We start from the raw sequence: 26,895 nt of genomic DNA, 5'->3' as shown, positions 1-26,895 counted from the left end.
TAATGAATTTTATCGTGAAGCGGTTTTAAAAAAGTTATTTGGGGTTTATTAACGTTACCTGTCAGAAATCTATTTCTAAAATTATGTTTTTATCTCGTTTTAAAAATATTGCTAGCGAAAGAACAACACTGGAAGACAAATATAGCAGGCTCTTTAATCATGGAGCAGACGACATGATGAAATGTTACCGACAGTGACGTAAATCTCGAGGGAGTGTGCTTGTTATACATACAGGTATGATTTCCACGTGTATCAACGGGTAAAGATAGGAATTTTAATATAAACCTCTTTTTCTTTTTGTGGGTGAACTGATCCACCCAGCAATCTGGAGCCGCAGTAGTAGCTTTTCAATTTATATTTACAAGGTACCCAGTATTTACTACTTACTATTCAGAATTTTTAATTACTATTACGATAACGATATAAGATGTTGCTGTACAATATGGTATACAACTTAAAACAAAGCAAGGAACATATCCATGTAGATATGTGTACATGACTTCTGATCTCTTCTTTCAGAAAATGGACTCCTTACTGTTGCTTGGGATTTTTGTAGTAATTCTAGTCATAATATTCCTGCTGATGCAGATGTATAGACACTATAGACTACAGCATTATGAAGTACCAGCTAGGGACATAACAAAAGGGCACAAGTTCTACATGGTGGACGAGTTTCCCGAACAAACATACTGTAACATTGGTCACAATAAAATAAAGCATGGTGCTCGCTGTGATAGCTGCGGAATTTGTGTTGATGATCACAACATGAAAGAAGCCAATAAAAAAATTCCTTGTAAACCAGTGTCTGTGGAAGGTGATAGACTTGAACATTACTGGGTGCAGGGTAACCTGCCCTTATATAGTAAGTGCTCCACATGTAATGAGGATTGTGGAACTCTGCCACACATCTGTGATAGAAAATGTGCATGGTGTCAACAAACTGTGCATGAAGAGTGCTCTCCTAAGTCAGACTTTTGTGATTTAGGACCTAACAAAACTGCCATAATACCACCAACTAGTATTAAGTTGAAAAGTGTTGGAATGAAAGGTCGTAAACGTCTTGTAATTAAAGAAGCTTCTATTCCTGACATTAAGAATTGGAGTCCCTTACTTGTGATTGGAAATCGTAAAAGTGGCAATAATGATGGAGAGTATATTCTAAGATCTTTCAAAACATTGCTAAACCCCACACAGGTACTACAAATTATATTTTTTGTTATTTGAAAACAGTTTGCATGATATTTTTGCCAATCAGATGATGGTTATTTTAAAGTTTATAAAATTCTCCTAGCTCACTCCTACTTTGATAGATTATAGATTTGAATGATGATTCTCCAGAGCATGCGTTAGAATGGTGTCGATTACTGCCCACTGTCACATTCCGAGTATTAGTTTGTGGTGGGGATGGAACCATTGGCTGGGTACTGAATGCCATAGAATCCTTTAAACTACAGGTAATAATTCATTATTATTTTCAGTTTTGACTGTTCAGTTGAATAAAGATTATACTTTTTACATGGAAATTGAAAATGAAAGTAATTTGCTTTTATCTTCATTTTTGAAAGAGAACATACAGTATACAGTACATGCATGAAATCTTAATTTCTTTCTGTAATACTTGTACCTGTAACCAAAATTTGACAACTACTGTAAACAAAAATTGCTTCATATGGATGTGTATTCTATTTAGCATCTTTCTAAATCAAATACATGGCAAAATTTTTGTGCATGCATATACATTTGTATGTATTCATATAAAGTACATGTAGTACTAGATTCATAGAACACTAAATCAAATCTATGCTAACTTGTCGAAAAAACTCAAAATCAAATACATAAACACATTATTGAAGCAGAAGAACATGTAAAGTGTAGTTTATTTTGATTTCATTTTCAAAATGGAATTGTTGTCAAATACTTAAACCCTTTTATAAACTACTCATTTTATTTCTTTTTCAGAATCCCCCTCAAGTGGCTATTTTGCCCCTAGGAACAGGAAATGACTTATCTCGAGTCTTGGGCTGGGGGGAGGGATACACTCATGAAGATCTTGATGTTAATAGTTTTATGACACAACTTCAGGAGGCTAAGCCAGTAAAATTAGACAGGTAAACATATTTTGTACTCCTGTATTGCTTTTGTGTTACTTTCTCTTATTGTATACTGTAAAATCATTTAAAATTCTTGCCAGTTAGGGATTTTGCAGATTGTTTAAATTGAACAGGTTCATGTGGATATGATTTCTTGCATTCTCCCATACCCATGAAAGGAGAAATGGCTTTGAGACCCTAGTTATCAATTCATGGCAAATATTAATTTGTGGACAAAATAAATGTAGGGTTCTTGAGCCACCACAAAATGATTCCATAGTACATACATTAAAAGATATCCATAAACACTGAAATCTGGCAATTAATGGCAATTATCACTAATAAATTTTAAAGGTTAGTGAAAATTTAATACATTTATGTTTGTGTACAAAGGATGATTAAGGCACCTGATCCCACCTCTGATGTTTTAGAGGACTGTGTTTGCTCTGCTCCTATTTTGTATTATTTTATGGACTTTGATATTGAATACTGTTCGTTATCTCCTGGACTCCATATCCTTCATTTTACTTGAAGGTGGGCTGTTCGGATAATCAATACAAAGAAAGTGATTGGAAAAGTGAAGAAAGTGAGTAATGTTCTTTTTCATTTTATTCTTCTTTTTTAAATGCTCAATTTCAAATTTTAAGAAGTTGCTTATTTTTTTGTTGAGTTTTTGAAATAGAAACTATTACAAACTAGAATCCATATCACAGGTCATAATGGCTTGAGTGGACTCAATATTGGCTGACACTAACTTTGAAAGCAATATGTAGTCAGCAAGGATAACAATTTTGAATTCTTACAAGTCCTGTTCATGAATACTGAGTTAGTTGTTCAGCAGCCATTGGCTGCTGGCTGAGTTGCTAAACAACAAGGAGGGTAAGTGTGGGAAAGGGGTGTCTCTCTCCTCTGCTGGTAAGGGAAGGAGGAGGCTCTTCCAGAAATATTTTTTTTAAAAAATGCCACAAATGTATCCTACATTCTGACTATTTTGAGGCAAAATTATGTCATTATTTACATGTAAATAAAAGACATTCCCTATAATTTTCATTGTTGTTGTAGATAATCATGAACAACTACTGCTCTCTGGGTGTTGATGCACTAGTGACCTTGAATTTTCATCGTCAGAGGGAATCAAAACCTTGGTTGTTTGCCCACAGACTAATAAATAAGGTAAATGAGGCTTCCATATATTTTAAATGTAAGATCCCCACTTTTCATATGAAATATGTAAAAATGTTTTTATATAAGATAATGTAATAAAAAAAGTCTAAAATTTGTCAAAGTGTAGCTGACTTCATTTTTTTATACATTTTATCAAATGCTTTCTATAGCTGAATCGTTTCAATTTTTTTTTCATATTTTTGATGAATAACTGTTAAAATGAGGTGGCATATTATGTTGCAAAAAAGTTTAATCATATTAATTAGGCCATAATAAATAAATTGCTAGATTCTCATCCGAATTTTTTTAAAAATCGAGGCGGGCGGGCGGCTTTTATTTTATAATTTTTATTTTTTCAGTTTTGCAGATTTATTATTGACTGGTCAATCGGTGTAATTTTATCTACAATACCTGAATAAAAGTCATATAATAAAGGTTCTTTTATCTCTTACTTCACATCATCACCAATATTTTTCAACCAATGTCCCTTGTTTAAAATATATACGCATGTATTACAGCAATTACTATCTTTTAAACAGCTGTCAAAAGTCAAAATCATGTCAACTTTCGCGGGATTTAAAACGAAAGTAGAATGGTAGGTGAATGCCGATCCCGATCAGAATTAAGACGAAGAAAAACAGAAATAAAAAAAATCGAGGCGGGGGTATAAAATCGGGGCGGGCGGGGATGAGAATCTAGGAATATTTTTATTATGGCCTTATGATGTAATTTTTTTTCTTCTCTTTGTAGCTTTGTTATTTCTATTATGGGACCAAGGATGTTTTAGAAAATGAATGTAAAAATCTACATAAAAAAATTCAGGTACTTATTTTTTGGGTATGATAATTTTTGTATAACAAATGTCTATTATAGCTTCTCTGGCAAGATGTAGCATCTATATAAAGTATGTTTATTACCTAAATACGGTAATAAAAATTGTAAAATAACATCTGTATAAAGTATGTTTATTACCTACATGTAAATATGGTAATAAAAAATTATAAAATACAGTGGAACACAGTTACAACAATCATGTTCATAGTGAATTCCTAATAAATTCATGCTTATAATAAAGTAAATCGTTTTCTGCATTTTTAAGATATAATTTAGGTTTATAATGAATTTTAAACAAAATTGCAACCAACTTTCAGCTATAAACATGTTATATCATATATGCTCATTTAATTTACCATAAATTTGTAATGCCAACTATTTTAAATTTATTGAAGAACGTGTATATGATTGGTATGGTCTACATTGTAAATAAATAAATAAAAGAATGATTTTGGCCAGGTGGAATTGGATGGACAGTTGATAGACTTACCTGAGATAGAAGCCATTGTGATCTTGAATATCAGTAGCTGGGGAGGAGGATGTCAGCCCTGGGGAGCAGGACATGACGAGAGTAAACAGTTGAAAGCACCCAGGTGTGTAAATTTTAGAGCAGGGATTCTCTTAAGAAATTTTAAGGACAGAATTAAACTTGTATGTTGACATGGTGCAAATATGTTACGTACAAGAAATATTGTGATCTGTATTTAAGAAAAAATGTCATTTTCATTGCAGATACAATGATGGCATACTGGAGGTGATGGGAGTATATTCCTCCTTCCATATTGCCCAGCTTCAGGTGGGGATGGTTGATCCTATAAGGCTGGGCCAGGCAAAAGTTGTCAAGGTAAGAAGAGGTGATTCATAAAAATCAAGAAGTGTTATATAAAAATACAGACATAACGACAACAAAAAACCCTGTCATCAGAAATATTTTGTAAAAGTTAGATTTTGAAAATATTTTATGTCTTAATGTACATGCTAGACTTCTATTCAATAAAAACATATCTTCTCTTTTGGTGAATATATTTTTAAAAAATATATCTAAGCAAATAATCCACTTCATATGAGAGAATAAATTTTACCCTTTCCATAGAACTTAGTTTATGTGATCACATAATGTACAAGTAATGTTATACATTTTAACAGATAAGTTTGAGTGGAAGTAATGTACCGATGCAGGTGGATGGTGAACCGTGGGAGCAGTCTCATCCTGCTGAGATTATCATTACTCACCACAGCCAGGCCAACATGTTGTCTCTTTGATGAGGTTTTATTAGTCAAGCTTGGATGTTATTATTTATGCTTCATGCATCTCTTACTTGCATTTCTGAAATTAAGTCTCTCCACCTATATTCTTGTCATAAAAGTAAGGTCTAAAAATTACATTGAAAAAAAAGACACATTGCTTTTACCATTACAGTAAATGTAAAAAAATAATGAAATCCACATTGAAAATGTGTTTCATTTAAACATGTATGTTTTGTTCCTAAGGAATCAAATTTTTATGTTATTTATTTTGATAGCTGTAGACAATCAGTGATCATAAGCTATTTTTATGTTACCTGCATAGTATATCGGTACTAGAAACGGAGAGACCATTTGTCTGATGTTTGTCTGCATGTCTGTCTCTGGTAATCACACTTTCTTAGAAAACCCCAGAACTATCTCAGATCATGAAATTCCATAAAAAGATGTAACTTGATAAGATGAAAAAATCGCTAGGATATACTGTAGTCAGCTCAAAATAATGAAAAAAAAAATCAATGAATGTGTTTATATTAATTAGTGTCCTAATTATTTCATCGAACTGCTTTAGATCTATGCTTGTGTGTAGGTCAGACAAGTTTGGTTTTCACCAATGGTCAGAAAACTTTAGTCATTAAAGTTTTAGGAGGCCCAGAACTAAAACTTGGTGTACAAGGGTTGTCTGTATGAGGGTTGTCCCGAAATTCCATAGACAATAGTTTTGAAGAAACACGGTGTCAGAGGGTGTCATAAATTAATGAAACATCTTAAATTAGGTTCGTATGGAAATAAGTATGAGCATACATACATGTCAATGAGTCCAAAGAAATTATTTGGCAGAAAATTAGTTTGTATGCACAAATTAATTGAATATATGAAGCTTTTTTTAATCTCTTTATTGCAAACGTTCTTCTAAAGCCATTAAAAATATAGTTTCTGTTTAATATTTTTAAAAAAATCCTAAAAGATTGTGAGTTTAAAACTAAAATTAAATAATTTAAAAAGGCTTTTTGAATTACTGACCAGCAGGTAACACATGTTCTTTAAGGACTGATTTAATTGATGGCTTATTTAGGAAAAATCCAATATGGTTTTTCTTGTCACTGTTTTATGTTGTATTTCTAACACTATATTGATATAATGTTACTACAGTTTTGGAAGTTTGGATAAGTAAAGAATAGTCATGATGTCTGCTTATTCATACTTAGCATATTTAATGTATGCAGTATAAGAGATTTGAGAAAAAGGAAGACATTCTACTAACGAGAGTTTGTTGCATGTGATTAATAAAGTAAGCCCAAATGTAAGATATTTTGAATTTTAGCACCACATTTGTGTTTCTTATGATATCCATGCTTTTTATTGTTTTCAAATGGAAAACATTAATATTAGAATACTCTTATACATTTTACTGCAGTATATTGTATCTTGTTTGACTTGCACTGTTTTTTCAACCAAGATGTTGTAATTATGTATATTTTAAGTGAAGCAATTTTCCGCTATCTAGTGTTTATATATTTTGTTTTTAATTTATTTTCACACATTCCTATTTTATATTTTATTATATTATGATAGAGTTATGTTTCTTTAAGTACTTTTATTAATTTTTAGCTCACCTGAGCCGAAGGCTCAAGTGAGCTTTTCTGATCACATTGTGTCCGTCGTCCGTCCGTCCGTCTGTCCGTCCGTCTGTCCGTCCGTAAACTTTTCACATTTTCGACTTCTTCTCAAGAACCACTGGGCCAATTTTGACCAAACTTGGTACAAAGCATCCTTGGGTGAAGGGGAATTTAAATTATTAAAAGGAAGGGCCAAGTCCCTTCACAAGGGGAGATAATCAAGAAAAGACAAAAATAGGGTGGGGTCATTAAAAAATCTTCTTCTTAAGAACCACTGGGCCAGAAAAGCTGAAACTTATGTGGAAGCATCCTGGGGTAGTGTAGTTTCTAAATTGTTCAAATCATGACCCCCGGGGATTGGGCGGGGCCACAATGGGGAATCAAAGTTTTACATAGAAATATATAGGAAAAATCTTTGAAAATCTTCTTCTCAAGAACCACTGTGCCAGAAAAGCTGAAACTTATGTGGAAGCATCCTGGGATAGAGTAGATTTTAAATTGTACAAATCATGACCCCCGGGGGTTGGGCAGGGCCACAATGGGGAATCAAAGTTTTACATAGAAATATATAGGAAACATCTTTGAAAATCTTCTTCTCAAGAACCACTGTGCCAGAAAAGCTGAAACTCATGTGGAAGCATCCTGGGGTAGTGTAGATTCTAAATTGTTCAAATCATGACACCTGGGGATTGGGCGGGGCCACAATGGGGAATCAAAGTTTTACATAGAAATGTATAGGAAAAATCTTTGAAAATCTTCTTCTCAAGAACCACTGGGCCAGAAAAGCTGAAACTTATGTGGAAACATCCTGGGGTAGAGTAGATTCTGAATTGTTCAAATCATGACCCCCGGGGATTGGGCGGAGCCACAATGGGGAATCAAAGTTTTACATAGAAATATATAGGAAAAATCTTTGAAAATCTTCTTTTCAAGAACCACTGTGCCAGAAAAGCTGAAACTTATGTGGAAGCATCCTGGGATAGAGTAGATTGTAAATTATACAAATCATGACCCCCCGGGGTTGGGCGGGGCCACAATGGGGAATCAAAGTTTTACATAGAAATATATAGGAAACATCTTTGAAAATCTTCTTTTCAAGAACCACTGTGCCAGAAAAGCTGAAACTTATGTGGAAGCATCCTGGGGTAGTGTAGATTCTAAATTGTTCAAATCATGACACCTGGGGATTGGGCAGGGCCACAATGGGGAATCAAAGTTTTACATAGAAATATATAGGAAAAATCTTTGAAAATCTTCTTCTTAATAACAACTGGGCTAGAAAAGCTGAAACTTATATGGAAGCATCCTGGGGTAGTGTAGATTTCAAATTGTCTAAATTATGATCAGTGGGGTAGGGTGGGGTCACAATTTGTATTACAAGGGGGGAAATCTAGTAAAGGACAGAATTGTCAAAGCTTCTCAGGTGAGCGATGTGGCCCATGGGCCTCTTGTTCTGCCTTATTGGGATGATGCAAAACCTCTTAAATTTTACATGTACATAGGTATTTTAATGTAGAGTAAGTACTAGGGGGAAAGTGTGGTTGTGATTTCTATCTCAGTTGGTAGCAACATTACAAAAAATAATGGAATAAAAAAATACCCGAATATTAGCCCCCTTTTGTATCTTTCAATGTATGAAGTTCTACCAATTATTGAGGTACATTGTAATGATGACATATGATCTTGCTGTCCCATTCCTACTACAAAAAAGCATGGAGATTACATCAAAAGTCCTATTGATTCTAATGTCAAAGATAAGGCCAAGGTCAAAGACAGTAAAGGACAGAATCAATATAGATGACAGAAGATGGCTTAATCCTAATATTCCTATTTTAAAGGTGACTATTGCTAGAATCTGATATGAGTTTAAGTTCACAAACTTCAAGGCAAAGACAGTTATTTGGTTGTTCTACATGTATCAATAGATACTGGACAGTAGTTTTGAACTCCAAGACTATGTAATAACCTGATGAAATGCTATACAGTTTACAGTGCTTATCATTTTAGTTTCCTTGCTGTTATAAGAGTCCCTTTTACTTCTATAATAATAAAACTGGAAATCCACAACCTCCAGTACACTTATGTTTAATTATTAATTGCCTTAAATTATTTTTATAGCACAAGGAGCTTACAAGAAAGTTCTTTGTAAAAATAACTTGTAATGTTTACTATTCTAGTCATTATAAATGATCTCCTTTTAAGAGATTTGTGTTTAATTACATGAACATGATTGTATGAATGTATTGAAAGTAGCTGAAAGTGAAAAAATATCTTTATTTTTGAAATAAAAAATCTTTAACTTGAGGATAATTTATTTTTGTCTCTAAACGTCATAATTTACATGTAATTAATAATATTTAATTTTTTTTTACTATGATACTATTTGTCAATATTTAATATTTGATTGTAAATATGTGTCTTGGATAATTTAGATAATTTACATTTTCCAACAGCGTGATTATAATGCCCTGTTCACACGGAGAGTTTAATTCCAATTAAATGTAAGTTACTGCGAATTAGCTTCGCTTAGCGTTCACACGGAGAATTTCATGCGAATTAGTTTAATTCGAATTAATTGACTGCACATTAAATTACTCGCATTAGCTCCGTGTGAACGCGAAGCGAAGCTAATTCGAATTAAATTTTGACGCATGCATAATGGCAAAAATGTCATATATCACATGTCGGTGGCCAGCTATAGGTACTTGTGCTATTTTTGAGTGAAAAATGAAGGAAAATTGTGTTAATCACTAAAATGTGTGTACAGACACTTTAAATATTTCAAATGGATCAGCTTCTGCATAAGGCGACATGATTTGCAGATGATGTCATAATAGCCTTCTAAAGTCTGATGGTAGGAGTAAAAATTTTAATTCGCATTAGTTTACATGTACTTCGCTTTAGCTGTCGTGTGAACGCAATTTAATTTGCATTATTTTAATCCGCATTAGTTTACTTTGCATTAATTTATTACAAATTAAACTCTCCATGTGAACAGGGCCTAATTATTATATCTATCAAAATTATCCTTTTCCCCTTTTTATTATGGTTAAAGTGTTAATTTAAAAGTACTATTTTATGTTTTGTTTCCTAGTTAAAAAATTTGTTAGTATTTCTTTTTATTTTGTTCATATTTTTTTTTTATATCACTTCTGCAAATGCAATCTAATTATCAATTTGAGCAATACATTTATTTTACTTAGTTACCTAAATGTAAAATATTTTACAACTTTCCCCTTTTTCTTATAGCGATTAAAAGTGTTACAATTTTTAATAATTTATAATTATTGTGTAATAATTTTTAATCAATAAATATGAGAATTATTGTAAATTCTCTAATCACTTGAGTTTTACAGTGGTTATTAACCAGTACATTTTTTCCATAATTAAAATGATATTTAAGTTTATACATGTATTTAGAATTGTATATTAATATGGCAAAATTAAAAGTTGCTTTGGTGTTACAATATTGAGATAGATGATATAAAAGCTATCTAGATAGATTATATCCCACAGGGCTTGGACATAAATTTGAAGTTATCATTTTTGATATATTATGATACATGATATAGACGCTATTTAGAGATGTTTTATCTTAAAGGTTTGCAGTTAACATTTTCCAAAATTTTAAGAATAACGTAAAGAATTAAAAGCTGCTAGATTATTTCACACAGAAGTATTTTATATGAGTGCTCAGAAACTTCATTTATATGAAAATTATTATAACTACGAATTTCTGGACACATCTAATTGACACATATTCTTGCTATTTCGAGAAGTAAAATTTTCTATCCTTAACATTTTTAAAAAACTTAAGTCAGAAAATTTACTGTGTACATGTATAAACAATATGTACTTGAGAAAATTTAGAATAGAAATATGAAAAAGTAAAAGTGACCAACCATACCAGTAATATATATCTGCTCAGTGTTGTCCAATTATGCAGGTCTAGTAAACAAGTTGAACATACACGGGAAAATAAAAACATAGCTCTTGCCCATGTTTCAAATTTTGACTTGGTGTTATCTAAAGAATGTTGTTGAATTTTAAGAAGTTATATGTATATGTATAATGCTCAAATTTTGCAATCCTTGTCTCAAAATCCTGTAAAAAATGGGAAAAAAAATCAGAGGGTGTTCTATGGTAATAGAATTTATTTTTATCACTGTTTTTAAGGTTCTTCGTGTCCGCAACCATATACCTTTTCTTTATATACAGGAAATGGTTGTGTAACAACCGTCTAATCTAGTTTTCTTCCTCTTCAATTTTTGTCACTTTATACATAAGCTAATTTTTTATTAGCTTGTTCAATATAGTTTTTCAAAGAGCCTGGAACATCAATTGTTTCCTGTAAATAGCATAAATTAAACTTTACTAGACATTTTTATAGTCTGTTTCAAAGTGTGTTTGTTTATTAGAGAATGATGAAAATACGACGTTAAATTAAGGGAATTAATTGAAATGTAAGCATAAAAAAACCTTGATTTTTGACCTTGCTTTAGTATCAGCTTCATCACTTGTAACAACACTGTCTGATTCAGTATCACAAGTTCCCTTCATTGGCACATATTGATCAGATTCATATAGAAATTCATCTGTCTGATAAGGCTTTGGAACTAAAAAGAAAAAGAATACGCAATTTTGCCGAGTTTAATCCAAATTCTCACTCATATACTCATTTACCCTACCTCTGTCGATTTTTCCGTGAAATCCTCGCTTACGGTTGGTTGAAGTCTGTCACGTGAAGGCGGTGGATTACTTATACCCCGGTCAATTGTTAATCTATACCCGGTCGATGTATTACGTCACAAACACAAACGTGACGTCATAATAAGCACAGTATAAGCGTGATGAAGCATTTAGCAGAGAAAACCATTTATAAACTACAGATAAAACGTAAATGTTACATCGGTAGGGTAAATTCGTTACACAGTCTTTTAGTGACAGGGTATGGGATGATGCCTGGTTAGTAAATTTCATACCTGACTTAGCTCCGCCTCGCCAGGTATGAAATTTACTAACCAGGTATCATCCCATACCCTGTCACTAAAAGACTATGTAACTTATATTACCCCACCTCTGTCGATTTTTCCGTGAAATCCTGGCTTACGATTGGTTGAAGTCTGTCACGTGAAGGCGGTGGATTTCTTATACCCGGTCAGTTGTAAATCCATACCCGGTCAGTTGTAATCTATACCCGGTCGATGTATTACGTCACAAACACAAACGTGACGTCATAATGGGCACAGTATAAGCGTGATGAAGGATTTAGCAGAGAAAACCATTTAAAAACTACAGATAAAAGGTAAATGTTACATCGGTGGGGTAAATTCGTTACATAGTCTTTTAGTGACAGGGTACGGGATACCTGGTTAGTAAATGTCATACCTGACTCGGCTTTGCCTCGCCAGGTATGAAATTTACTAACCAGGTATCATCCCATACCCTGTCACTAAAAGACTATGTAACTAATAATACGAGGGTTGATCCAAAAGTAATGTCACAACCTCGATAAAGTCGCTACACGTAAAACAACAAAATTATTAATGATGAAAGCTACAGTTATTTCAAATCAGACCTGCTAATTTCAATTTAACATGATTTATACTCTTCAAAATATAGGATTATATATAACATGCGATTGTGGGTAGTCTCCGACCTAAATAACGTCATATAACGGATACGCGCCGTCATACATTAAAACGCTTCCCTTCGTTTCATTAAAAAAAATTTGAGATCAACGATTGCGTTCAAAAGTTTAAGAAAACTTGGTAACCATCGTACACCCACTTTTTCCATAATTAATTCGTCTGTCAAAATTCTTTGAGCGGTAGTAGACAAACTTAACATTTCACATATCGCTCTACCGACTGTCTTTTTTGAAAACGTCACACACCATTGAACGTTTCCGTCAGTCCTCTCATCTTTAAAATAATTCGGTCTTCTTGTCATCTGCTGAACATTCAATGACTCATCACCCACCCAAAATCACTGAAACCATCTAAACAAGTGTTTAATTTACATTCTTTTTTTCTGTCAGTCTGGTGAATTAATGTAATTGTCTCTACTGGCGATTTCTCAATTTTAAAGAAATGCACCGCAGTTTGTTTTGGCTTTTTTGTCCATTTCGACATTTCCTTTTTTCAATGCAGCGGAGTAAAACAACGATGTGTTTGATCAGAAATAGAAATTATGCCACATAATTTTCAACTTAAAACTAGGAAATAATGTAAATTTTTATCTTCTATCTAATATTTTGTGATTAGGCGCTTTTAAAAGATGCTTTGTGATGTGTTTGTCTATTTTATTCTAAAAAAAAGTACACTTAAATCTGTGATGTTCGGTTGTGACGCGGCGATACCCCTTATGTTCTATGTTTTAAACATCTATAAAATAAATTCATTTAAACATTATTGAATGAAAAATTCAAGTTTAATTAGATTTATATCTGTGCATCTTTTGGTATATTATATTTGATAATATGACGCCAATTATAAAAGATATGGACACTGTGACATTACTTTTGAATCGACCCTCGTAGTATTCTAATTTTGCTAGTTATGAGGATAGATCAGAAACTAAGGATAATTATTATTTCATATTTACTCATATTTTTCTTTCACGCCTTGTAAGCGAAAAATCCAATCTACAAATACAAAAGTAGGTATTTATCATGAAAAAGGTTAATAAAAATAATGCTAACTTGACTTGAATGTAAAGGCAGTATGTTTGAGTTTTATTAAGTACTTACAATGACCAAAATGGCTAGGCAGAGTAATAATGCAACTGCAATCACCACGGCTGTTACTATTGGATCCTCTGTTGAATTTTCTACCACTGTTTCATTGGTAGATTTTCTTGGAGTCACAATATCATGCAAAGTTTCGTTTTCTGAAACACTGGAATTCACAAACGGATGTTTAGAGCTGATATCAACTTCGACATCTGTTTCCGTTGGAGTCGCAGTGCTCAAACTGTTGAGACCAGTATCTTTGGTAGTTATTTCATCCCGAGTTTTGGTTTTTACAGTAAGTTGTGGATGTATACTGGTAGTTTCTTTATACCGAGTGTTGGTGTGGTCAGGAAGACGAGATGGAGCGTCAGTAGTAGTTTCATATTTTATTTCAGTGCTGACATCAAATCGACTAGAAACTTTTGATGTTACCTCAGATAGATTTTCAGAGCTGACAGTTATGTGCCTTGAAACATTGGTTGTTACTTCAAATGGAGGTTTTGAGCTGCCAGTAAAGTCAACCGAAACTTTATTAATCTCTGTTGTTGATATTTCAGAGCTTAAAACAAAGTTATCTGTTACATTGATAGCTTCAACAGAGCTTGAAGTTGTACGTTCAGCATTGCCTGTAGAATCTACTCCTAAATTAAAAAAAAAAACCGTTTATTATCGAAATTATTTTTAATATGCTTCTATATATCCTTTTTTAATTCAATATTTGTGCAAGAATGAAAAGACCCCTGATTTTAAGTTGTATATGTGTATTGGAACTAACGAGTATCTAATAAAAAAAAAACAACAATTATTATCATAATAATTGTATTTATGTATTTAATGCGATAATTTGTTTGGAGGTTTCCGGAAACATTTACGTTGGTACATTGTGAAAATTCTCAGATCCACGCCTTGCCTGATAGATTAATTGCAATAGAATGTGTAAGGTCACGTCATTCATACTTAACATGAGGCACGTCTATTTTGAAGACCCACCTCCACCCCAACATTCCTATCCCTTAATATGATGATTAATGTGTCTTGTAAAATTTATATTTTATTCTAGTTTTTACTCAATTGTTTTACTGCTTCTATGTATTTTGTTTTGATTACTATCTTTTTGCAAGCTTTTTCTTCTGAGGTTTTGATTGTCTTTTTGATGTACCATCCTTTTGCCAACTTTTTCTTGTGATGTTTGCCTATTTTGTTTTGATGTGCCATCTTTTTGCTAACTTTTTAATATGATGTTTTGATTGTCTTGTCTTACAGATACTTTTCTATAGTCATTTTTGGGGGATCAGACATTATCATATTTTACGTAACTGATAAGCAAAGCTTGTGAATCTGATCCCCTTCTTTTTTGTTAAATTGTTTACATTTATACCGTCATTTTAATAAATGACATTATTCATCAACATGAAAGTGTTTTATTTGACTTTTACAAAATTAGCAAAAACAAGCTGCGGTGATCTTGCCTACAAGCATTAGAAAACATCAAGGTTGATTATGGTGAGATTGAGTGCAATGTTGGTGTGTATTGGCTATTTATAAGACTTAATTAGTGTATTTTTTCAAAAAACAAATGTCGACAAACTTTACTTTACATACTATGACTGAACTTACTTTATTAAAAAGGCACGTTTTTACTAAATCATCCAACTGAACGTTTTCGTTAACTTTCTCTCGAATTCAGTGGGACTGCTTTTTCTTTTCTCATATTGTTAACGTTTTTTATTTGCTGAATTTAAGTAAAAGATCAAAAGCAGCGCGACAATGCGAATTTTCGTAGGTTCGTTTAATTGGTCATTCATATCAATCTGCAACGAAACATTGATCTCTCCCCTTCCACTTTCTTGCTTTTATAATTCGTAGAGCATAAATATAGAATGAGTGTTCAAAATGAAATATTTTTCCCTCTTTTTTATGATCACTTTTTTCATCAAAATATTTGGACTTGACTTTCTTATCCAAAACTCGCACAATTTGATTCTTGATTTCTCTTCTTCGTCTCTGAATTAAGCCAGGCCACTCTCCATCTATATCTTAGATCCACCTTTTCACATAGCAAAGACAAGTATATAGTATTTCAAAAACAAACAAAGCAAATTCGATAGTACGATATGCTATTTCTTACCCAAGGTTAGGAACTTCCTTTCAGAAATTGAAGGAATTGCAAGTTTCTGTTGTTGCATTTAAAAAATACAAAAATATAGTATGCAAATTTCTACACACCACTTTTACATTGTTTTCCAGATAGGATCATGTTGTTTGGACAAACACACGTGTACCCTTTAGTATTCAATGATACTGGGGCTGGTAGGCATAGATGGAACAGCCACCATTTGTTTTCCCACAGTTGTTAGAACCTGAATATGACAATATGATTTGAATCACAGTTATTTGTCTCAAGATATGTTATATTCTTTAATAATAAAACCATTCCTTTAAAAAAGAAACTTACTTCGCACCTGTCTTTGCTGATGATAGACCTTGATGTCCATAGGAGCCCTCAAACCTGCGACTAGTTGTGAATATCCCTGTCCAGTGTATTTGTTCACTTTTCGTATACCTTCAGCCCCCCAATCTGTCCAGTAAAGACTTTCCTACAAAACAAACCAAGGCTGTAATTTTGTTAGATTAGAAAGATGCATATTCAAACTAGTGACCCTTTACTGAGAAGACTTCATAAATTTCTTACCTCAAAAACAGTCAATGAAAATGGATGGCCGATTTGCTCGGCGTTGTGCAGAATTCTTCGAATATCACTACCATCTAGTTTGATTGTAAATATGCTTTTTAGTTTAGCATCAATCCAATATAATCTTTCATTAGCATAATCCAGTGTTAAACCATTTGGCCATACAATTTCTCTCTGCACCAGAACACTTCTGCTGGTGTGATTTCCATCCATTCCTATGCGCTCGATCTTGGGAATTGTTCCCCAGTCAGAGAAATACATCCACCTGATTTAGTATAAAATTTGTCCTTTTTTTAATAAATAGACCATTCAAAAGATCATGAGGTTTATGTTAAATTCTCAAATATTTATTGATATAAGAAATAAGACCCATTTTTTGGATCCAAAGCAATCGATCTTGGTTCATCCAGGTCTTCATCTACAAGCGTCTTTCTGATGAATCCATCAAGCGAGGCAACTTGTATAGTATCATAGCCAGTATCAGTCCAGTAAAGGTTATGATAGATCCAGTCCACAGCGATTCCATCAGGATTCTGGATACCACGGCTAATTACAGGTATGCTCGTCCTATTTGTTTCCCCTTTTTCAGTTATGTTTGTCCTGATGAAAATGACATACTATTCGTTTTAACCTAAAAAAATAAATTTGACAAATAAAAAAAAATTCATTTTCAGTATTTACTTTGAAATCATTTTACTTACTTCATAATTTTCTCTTGCACATTATCAGTCCAGTAAACAACTTTGCTGTAATAATCAAAATCAATAGCAACAGCACTATGAAGGCCACCGACAACAGGTCGTTGTTTTAGAGTGTCTATCTCCAATTTTCTGATGTCATTTCTGTTGGCAAAGAACAACCACGGTCTCTCACCTAATTGAAAGCAAGGTACTTTTAATAGCACATAGAGCTACAAGTTTTAATAAAAATGCCTACACGTGCAGACATCGGGGTCCGCGGAGAGGGACAGACATTTTGACGGGCAACCTGGACACTTATTGAAAAATAAAACAAAGAATAGCGTGTATATATTATCTGACAGCTCCCATGAGTACAGCATACACAAAATTAATGCCTTTTTCCTGTATAATCAAACAAATTCCATTTTGTGAAATGTGGTCATAGGGTATGGATTTTTAAAAAACGCAGCTAAGATGGTGAAGAGCAGAAATTATAAACAAACGTTGCCAATAAATTGCAGCTGTTCTGGTTTTAATTCATAGCCTAAGTTTATTCGGCATCATATTTTCTGAGTTATTATTTCTCTGTGTATTATTCGAAAGTAATTCTTGAAACCTGCAATGAAGTTTGCTTAACTGTGTGCAGTTTAAATAAAATAAGTTTATAATGTAAAAAAAAAAGCATATGAGTGTGTTTTTCTCAAATGCCTCGTAACTTCGTCAATGGCACACATATGATGAAAAATGAATAAAGGATCCTTGTTTACTCACCAGTAGCTTTACAAATATGTTGGCCATCCGAGAGTAATTCTGGGTAATATTCCGACATGCATTCACATTTATATGACCCTTTAAGCTCATGAACACATATCTGTGAGCAAACAGGGGGCCATTGGTCACATTCATTCACGTCTTCACAGGAAGTGTTGCCCACTAACCGGTAACCATCCAAACACTCACATCGCCGGTGTTGTGTGCCAATAGGAATGCATGTGTGCATACAACCACCATTGTTCAAGCTACATGGAATTGCTTTAGTTTTGAATAAGATTAAAAGTGATATATTAAATTTGTTATAATTGCATCAGTGGGATTCTTTTTACATGCACGAAGTCTATATGCATAAAGTCAGCTAACGACATAACAAATTGACCCTTCTCTTTGTGTCCTCTTCAACAATACTAGTATATGTATACTAAAATTTATGTCTGGAAAAAATCGGGGAATCAACCCCCTCCCCTCCCTCCCCGGGCCCATCTGATGCTATCCCAGGGATGTGCTTAATAAAACTGCTTTGTTTGTTAGCTCTTTAGCTCGGTGCACTGACGCCCGATAAGATCTCAACACTTATACTGTGAAGTAGGTGAAAAGTTTACAAGATGATGTATTAGTACCTACAAATTGCAGTGTCATCAGAAGTTTATGATAATACTTTACTTTCACAGAGTTTGTTATCCTCGTCTGCAGAGTTGACACAGTCCGTTGTGTTATCACAGAGTTTACTGGCCTCAATACATTGGGATCCATTTCCGTAGCAGTCAAAACTATCATTAGCACAAGGACCTTTCACTGTAGCTAAAAATATAAAGTATTCTATTAAGTATATAACTTTATCCTTGTATTTCTAGCACTTAGAACTGATATCCCCAACTCACGACAGTTATCTTCATCTGATCCGTCTACACAATCAACACGGCCATCACATTTCAGAGACTGAGAAATGCAGGCACTGGTATTGCATTGGAATTGATCTGGGCGACAATTGATTGTACCTATTTGAAAAAGAAATTTATTTTCTCATTAAATCTTTGATAATTCATAAAATCGAATGGGGATTTGGACCTGATTACAATCAGGCTACAGTGTCCTAAAACTTAAATGAGCTCACTTTGTACCTCAGCTCGGTTTTATATAAAGTGGAAAAGTGAGACTGACATAAAGTGAGCTCATTTAAGTTTTATAACCCTAAAGCCAGATCGTTTGTTCTCAAGTCTTATTTTTTAATAAAAATAAAAATTTTAAATACATCTTTTCTTCCGATGACCTATCTATTTTTCTTTTATTTTACACATAAACTATAATACTAAGCATTCTTTTTGAATTTACTCTTGCTTTTATTGCTAACTTTTATTTCGTGTAAAGGTGTAAAAGTATTTACAAACAGCAAGTAACAGTAAAATAACAAATCTTGCCCTTTATTTTTTTCTATTTTATGGAAGTTATGTAAGAAATTAAAATTTATTCTTTCTTAATTATTGAAATTTTATGCAGCAAGAACGTACAAATCATTTTTTCCAAAACGATCTCCTTAATTCTTGATGTGATGTCATGAACTTGTGCATTTCCCAGCAATTTATCAAAATGTTGCAGAAAACATCAACTTTAAAGGAATTTTCATTCACATAATACAGAACACATGCATCATCCACAAAGATTTTGAAAATATGATTTTTCAAAGGATTTTCTCAACATACCCCAGTATTTGAAATTAAAAAAGTGCCTCGGACGTTTTTTTTAACTTTAAATTGTATTAAATTCATGACGCCATATTTTTAGAATGGTCATACTTCATGGTACAATATTTCGTAATTTCTCGAAGACTTTTTATGTAAAAAGTTTTAGGGAACAAAAATGCACAAACCGTGACTTCTTCTTTATAGAAACAAAGCTATAAATCTTTTTCATACTGTATAATTATCATCAGCCAGCAATGTACAGTTTACTTTTTTTATGAGCTAAACTAAAAATCATAAATTATTTAGCAAAAAATGAAGAAAACTATATATGATCAGTACGTACTGGTCCCTGTCGACAATGCAGGTAACAACATTGTCTTCGTTTGTTACACTCATTATATAAATTGTATTTTAGAAGAACTTGGATTTAATTTTACAAGTGGTAATCCTACTTATGCTCATACTTTCCTTTCTAAGGAAGAAATTCTTTAAAGTCATCAGTTTCAAATATTTTTTATATCCCACAGAGCCAAAATGAATTTGAACTACCCTATATATATTGGATTCCTAAACTTCATAAAAATCCTTACAAACAAAGATACATTGCGGGTTCCAGTAAATGTTCAACCAAGCCTCTTTTGTTACTCACTAAGATATTAACAGTAGTGAAGGAAAAACTATATATTCAAGAAGTGGTGTGAATCAGATGTGGATACTCAAAAATTCCAAAGAACTTTTGGACAATTTGAAATCACATGATTTTACCAAAATCAACAGCTTAAAAACTTACCATTTTTCAACTTTATACACAACCATTCCCAACTATAAATTAAAATCCAGGCTTTTTGATATCATTGACAGCTGCTTTTTCAAAAAAAATTGGAACTCGTAAATTTACTTACTTGGTCATTGATGATTTGCAAAATTAATTTGTTAAAACACATTCTGATTGCACACACAAGTAATCTAAAGTTGATATCAAAGAGATGCTTGAGTTTCTGATTGACACTATCTATGTGGTATTTGGAGACCAAGTATTCCAACAATCTATTGGAATTCCCATGGGTACCAATTGCGCTCCGTTATTATCAGACCTATTTTTATATTCATATAAAGCAAAATTTGTGCAAAATCTTATGCCAGAAAAGTAGAAAACACTTGCTGTAGCCTTCAACTTGACATTTAGATATGTCCATGACGTATTGTCAATTAACAATGGTAATTTCCATTCCTACGTCGATACGATATATCCTGGTGAGCTTGAGAAAAAAGATACTACAGAGTCTTTCACATCTGTTTCAAACTTGGATATTTTACTTGAAAAAGACGTTAATGGTAATCTAACAACCAGGCTATATGATAAACGTGATTACTTTAACTTTTCTATCGTCAACTTCCCTTACTTATGCAGCAATATACTTTCATCAGCTGCATACGGAGTATATATATATATCTCAGTTGATTCGATGCGCAAGAGCATGCTCTACGTACGAACAATTTCTAAAACGAGGTAAATTATTGACAAGCAAGTTGGTGAAACAAGAATATCAACAGTCTCTTTGAAAGTCATCATTCCGTAAGTTCTATGGTCGATACAATGACCTTGTCAGCAAATACGCTTTATCATTGAGTCAAATGCTGACGGACGTTTTTCATACTAACTGTTAGTCCATTATTTATACACTGAATTGACGACAGATTTTTCCGTTATTTCCCGATCATAACAAGGAGCAAACGGCGGGTGTGACCGGTCAGCAGGGGATGCTAACTCCTCCATGACACCTGATACAACCTCTAATTTTTCGGAGGTCAGTGTTTGCCCTGCTCCTATTTTGTATTGCTTTATGGACTTTGATATTGAATACTGTTCGTTATCTCCTTATCCATCTCATTGTTCCTTCTCCTTTAAGACCAGAGACAATAGACACTAACAATTTAACTCATCTGATCCATCTGAACAGTCTTCAACCCCATCACATTTCCATGATTTGTGGATGCATTCACCGATGTGGCACTCCCATTCAGTTTCCAATGAACACTTTTTCACTTTTACAGGTGTGCAGTCTGCTTCATCACTTTGGTCTTTACAATCAGGATCGCCGTCACATTTCCAGGACAGTTCAATGCACTGCTTGTCCGAACACTGGAACTGAGCAGCAGTACACAGCGTTACATTTGCTGCAAAAGAATAAAATATGAAACATTAAAAATATACACAACCTATTAAATAAAAAAGAAAGGCTAAAACAAATTAACTCCTGTTTAAAAAGTGAAAAAAAGTACCTAAGCCATGTAAATGTATTAAATTGTATGGATTTAAAAGAATCCATTCAGTACATAAGATGTTATAATTTTACATGCACACGTAGATGTCAACACATAATACTGTATACAGGGGAATTTTCGCCCCCGTTTTATTTTCGCCCCTTTCGCCCTCTCCTTGTTTGGGCGAATTTTAAACGGGGCAAATTCAAATTACACCTAATAATTTCTTAAACAGAACTATGAATGGGCGAATTTAAAACGGCGCAAAATTGTTCACAGTTCAAGAGGGCGAAAATAACACGGGGCAAAAATAACCATGTTTATAGAAAACAAAGCAGTCCGTTGCTGGACATCTTAGATGGAATAAACTTTGATCGACCGATCACTCGCATACATACGACATTGTTTTTCATCACTGTTGTCACCGCAGTCATCGTCTCCATCACACTTCCATTTGTTTTTTACACACTTGGAGTTGTCACATCTGAATTCATCGCTAGCACAGGTAGGGGAATCACACGTCTCATCCTCACCATTCGAACAGTCGGGTGAACCATCACAACGCCAGCTAGCTGGAATACACTTTCCATTTCCACAACTGAACTGGTCGTTAGCACAGGTTTTATTTTCTGAAAAAAAAACATTATTGTAACTTTCCTTTTAAGTAAAAATAAAGTGTTTCGAAATCTTTTAGTAAGAACGGAATAAAACTTAAATACATACTACAGACATCTGTTTCGTCAGAACCATCAGGACAGTCGGGTTCTTTGTCACAGGTCCACCTTGTCGGAATACACTGACCCGAGGTACATGTGAACTCCTTATCTGAACATGCCTTCTTACTTGCTGAAAATTCAAATTAAGGGTATGTTCTAATTAAATTAGATAGACAAAATAATATCGTAGAAAGTACGAATCAGGGGAATTCAAGAGGTAAGAAAAATCATTCGTATTTGCAACTATAGTTCTGCTGATGACATCATTACTAGCAACGTAATAGTTAATAATGAGGACATTAAATAATTTACATATATCTAAGAGAAACAAAGTTTGGAAAAACCCGTTTTTTCAATACATATTATAATTTCATAAATAATTATATGGTGAATTTTAATGACGAATACTTTTAAAGATGCTTTTTTTTAAACGAAAACTTAACTCGTAAATTCATTTACCTAGTCATTGATCATTTGTAGATTTATTTTTTTAAAAAACATTCTGATCGGACATACAAGTAATCCTAAGTTGCTACACAAGATACCAGAAATTTTGATTGAAAACATTGTGTAATTTTTGCAGAAATTCTGTAAACCACATGTGTCGTGGACGTTCCATTAGTACTAAATGCTAGCAAACCTGTTTTTGTATTTACATGAAGAGAAATTATTCCAAAAAGGGTACATGAAAAAAAGAAAACACTTGTGACCTTGTTTGCAATTAAATATAGCGGCGGCGTATCATCAAGTACTTTTTTCAGACATTGTATTTCCATGCACTCGATATATCCCAGAGAACTTTAATATAAGATGCTACAGAAATTGACACACGCATATTCGAACATTTTACTATCAAAAAACGCTACTGGTAGCATAACAACAAAATCTAATGATATATGTGATCATTTCAACTTCCCTTATTTACGTAACAATATACCCTTACCAGCTGTATTTTATGACTCTCAGTTGATTCGATAAGGAAGAGCTTGCTCTACCTATGAACAATTTTGAAAACGAGGCAAACTATTGACAAACATGCTGATAACAGTAAGATATCAAGAGTCTAGTTAAACCCAAAATTTTGCATGTTCTAAGGTCTTTGGCTCAGGTTAGCTAAATAATATTATCTTAAAACACCCGATGTATAACAAACGTTCACGTCTCTTTTCTGCGAGACTAGGTTGAATACAAACAAGTTCTTTATATTGGATTAGTGAACTTACGGCAGTTTTCCTCGTCTGATTGATCACCGGGGCCTGGACAATCAGATTCTCCATCACATCTCCAGTTTACAGGAATACAACCTCTCATACATTTAAACTCATTCTCTTTACATGAAAGTTGCGTCTCAGGCTCAGCTGAAATAAATGATTATACCAGCTTTTTTAGTCCTTAAAAAAGTAATAACTTTAGATGATGTTTATTTTCTTGCATTTAGTATTCGCAAATGTTAGGTAAATGATGTAAATTATCTTACCTTCAGGTAACTGGCTTATAGTGATAAAGATAATTAGAATCAACAATTCTAACATATTCCCCATCGTAAAAAGTTAAAACCTAGAAAACTAGTGAGTAATAAAGTTATCAATTATATACAGTATTCTGAATGGTGAGTAGTGCACTTATGACACCATAATAATGGAGATTTTCATTAAGTGGGTCCCTTCTAACACCGATCCTTATATTCGTAAGAAGTTTCATGTGACATTCGTTTCTTCACTGAAAACTATTCGTAGTCATTGCAGAGGGTTTATTTATAACTCTTTACCTACTACATATGTCTGGTGATATCGCATGTAATTGCGAAATACAAATAAATCTAATAAAAACCGATGCATAATAAAAACATTTTTGCATGCTTGTATCCTTTAAAAAAGACGATGGCGTATTATTTCCTTTCTAGAAATTCTAAGAATGATAAATGCAAAATGTAACAGGAACATTTTGAAATCCAAAAAACCTTCACATGATATGAATCTGTACTTAAGTTGTTCTTCTGCAGAATATTATTTTATTATTTCATTATATTTTAATCATTGTAAGTCAACTTAGAATATATAACGAAATAGGTAAGATAATTAAGCAAAAATCCAAAATACATGTCTACATTAACAAAAACTAAAAGACCACAGTTACACTTTATTACACATAGAATGCAGAAATAATGAAGGCGTTATAATATTTTTCTCAATAAAAAGGGAAATGTTGTGCCACTCAACAAATGCCAAGAATTTGACTGATAAAGTTGAAAAACAAAACCAAGGTAACCAGTGGAAATAATCGCCATGGATCACACCGTTATATACAAAGCTTGTTAAAAACTGGGTGAAAATGATTAGCACTAGATATAGATAAATTTTCTCCTAAAAATTGAAATTAATGATTGTATAAATTATATGAGTGATTAATTGATATTAGGCCAATACACTACTTTAAATATTCATAACTTGGATCCGTTATTCTTAAGTGGATGAGTAAACGAGTAAACATTGGTTTCATCTGTAAGGAAATCATGGAATGACTTCCATGGACTGTTTTATCTGGGTATTCTTGAAGTATGCCGGACTTTGTTCCTCGTCACTTGATGCCAACTGTGACTTTCTGGTCGCGGGACAGGGTCCTCGTTGTCCTAAGGCTGAATCTTATCTGCTTAGCTAAATGCTGTATCATCACCTTCCTTTTTGGAATTCTCTGTTCTTGCATCGAAGATAAAGTGTCATGAAAAACCAATTAAAGAATTATGTAAGTACTATCGGAGGGTAGAGCATTACTTTAAATGTTGAGGAAGTTACATTACAATGTATATGAAACGACCATGATAATAAAATGATCAAATCTTACTTTTTAAATTTTACACACGTTGACTGCTGAAAATATCTTCATGGAGGCTGTGAGATCATAGCTTTCACGTAAGCTAGGACTGAAGGTTATATTCGGTGGAAAAAAAACGCTGATAGATTTTAGCTCAATTAACCGATTTAACTTCAATGGGAATAATACTTTTAATTATTCATTTTGAAGCTTTTGAAGTGCACATGCATATAAAATTTGCTGTTATATGGCACTCTCTATATTATCAGGAAGTGACTATACTATATATATATGCAGTATAGAAGAAGAAGAAGAAGAAGAGGTGAAATTGTTAAAAAGCACAGCTTAAAAAGAAACAAAACTCAAAATGAAGCAATTTCTATTCGAAATTTGAATAATTACTTTGACTTATGGTCCTTTTCACTTGTTCAAATAATTCTCTATCATTTGTTTATCACAAATCTCACCAAGAAAACTAAAAGAATTTCTGTTTGTACCGGTATTATTAGGGAAGCCTGTCTTAGATGGAGGAGTTGTTAATGTACTTGAGGTTGTTCTTTGTGCTGTGAATAGGAAATGGTTCATGCATAAATATTTAATATCTTGTTAAACTGTTACTGATACACGTAAAGACGAACTAGTCATATATTAGGTCTATAAATCTATTATCATGAAATATGGAGATAACGAATAGTGATTCAAAAGTCAAATTCTATAATACAAATTGGGAGCAGAGCAAACAAGGACTTCCAAAAAAATCTCTGCCAGAGGAGAAGCAACTTGATAGAAATGTCACCCGCTGTACTTTTGTCATGATCAGTGTGTGTTGATTCCACACACAACAACAAAAATATTTAAAAAGATCTTCTAAATCTATTCTTCTTAAAAATAAATGGAAGACTTCATTGTTTCTTGTGGCCTGTCATATTTTTATTGTGGTTTTTCACAAAGGCGCTGATAGAAATGTAACCTGGACTTTTGGATGTTACTACAGGTTTTTAAGTTATACCTTTAGGTTTGTAACTTGGCTGTGGTTAAATCATGATTTAAAAGTTATTCAAATCAATGAAATATTCATGTATTTCTCTTCAGATATCACAATATTCTGATTAAATAGCATCAAATATAAATTTCTGATTACGGACTATTTGTTATTAATCATATATTGTAGCGTTCTGTAAATATGCATATAAATTTTGCAAAAATGTGGCAGGGATTATCTTACATGTGCTTACTGTATACACATCAGAGAGAAGGAAAAAGTGGTCACTGTTAAAAGCATGGCGACATAGCACAAGATGAATCTTTTGTTTATAATAAATCTCACCATGAGAAGTAGAAAAAATTCTGTTTGTAAAACCTGTACTTACGAGAGAAAAACACTAAAGGTTGTTCTTTGTACTGTAAATAGGAAATCATAAAATTTACCAAAATCAATGACATCAAAAATTGACTTTTCAACACTTTATGAAACCATTCCTCACTTAAAATAAAGTAAAATGTCATAGAATGTAGCTGCTCATATTATAAAAATGAAACTCGTATATACTTACCTTGTCATTGGTCATTTGCAAAATTATTTTGCTAAAA

The 26,895-nt window shown here is 33.0% G+C and overlaps 2 protein-coding genes across 2 annotated transcripts in view; one reads left to right on the top strand and one right to left on the bottom strand.

The window, feature by feature from the left end:
- Nucleotides 1–52: 52 nt before the first annotated feature.
- LOC134273799 (diacylglycerol kinase epsilon-like) lies at nt 53–7,524 on the top strand. Its single transcript, XM_062756011.1, has 10 exons — nt 53–234; nt 520–1,194; nt 1,311–1,454; nt 1,960–2,108; nt 2,625–2,676; nt 3,153–3,263; nt 4,005–4,076; nt 4,548–4,681; nt 4,821–4,932; nt 5,235–7,524. The coding sequence occupies exons 2-10, from the start codon at nt 523–525 to the stop codon at nt 5,349–5,351; spliced, it is 1,563 nt and encodes a 520-aa protein (XP_062611995.1). The 5' UTR covers nt 53–234; nt 520–522; the 3' UTR covers nt 5,352–7,524.
- Nucleotides 7,525–11,088: 3,564 nt separating this feature from the next.
- LOC134273422 (very low-density lipoprotein receptor-like) overlaps nt 11,089–26,895 on the bottom strand; it is a 34,424-nt gene continuing 18,617 nt past the window's right edge. The window contains 18 exon segments of the mRNA XM_062755617.1: nt 11,089–11,300; nt 11,445–11,568; nt 13,559–13,598; nt 13,704–14,326; nt 15,912–16,010; nt 16,013–16,045; nt 16,141–16,282; nt 16,378–16,642; nt 16,747–16,977; nt 17,079–17,250; nt 17,829–18,089; nt 18,495–18,632; nt 18,713–18,829; nt 21,446–21,691; nt 22,177–22,407; nt 22,502–22,624; nt 23,718–23,852; nt 25,773–25,868. Of these exon segments, the coding sequence (XP_062611601.1) occupies nt 13,572–13,598; nt 13,704–14,326; nt 15,912–16,010; nt 16,013–16,045; nt 16,141–16,282; nt 16,378–16,642; nt 16,747–16,977; nt 17,079–17,250; nt 17,829–18,089; nt 18,495–18,632; nt 18,713–18,829; nt 21,446–21,691; nt 22,177–22,407; nt 22,502–22,624; nt 23,718–23,852; nt 25,773–25,868 (2,939 nt within the window). The 3' untranslated portion in view covers nt 11,089–11,300; nt 11,445–11,568; nt 13,559–13,571.

Source organism: Saccostrea cucullata, unplaced genomic scaffold (assembly GCF_032062105.1).
Source record: "Saccostrea cucullata isolate Sc308-1 unplaced genomic scaffold, CSIRO_AGI_Scuc_v1 ctg31, whole genome shotgun sequence".
Lineage (NCBI taxonomy): Eukaryota > Metazoa > Mollusca > Bivalvia > Ostreida > Ostreidae > Saccostrea > Saccostrea cuccullata.
Note: the sequence above shows the minus strand (reverse complement) of the source record. Positions and strands in the feature narration are given on the sequence as shown.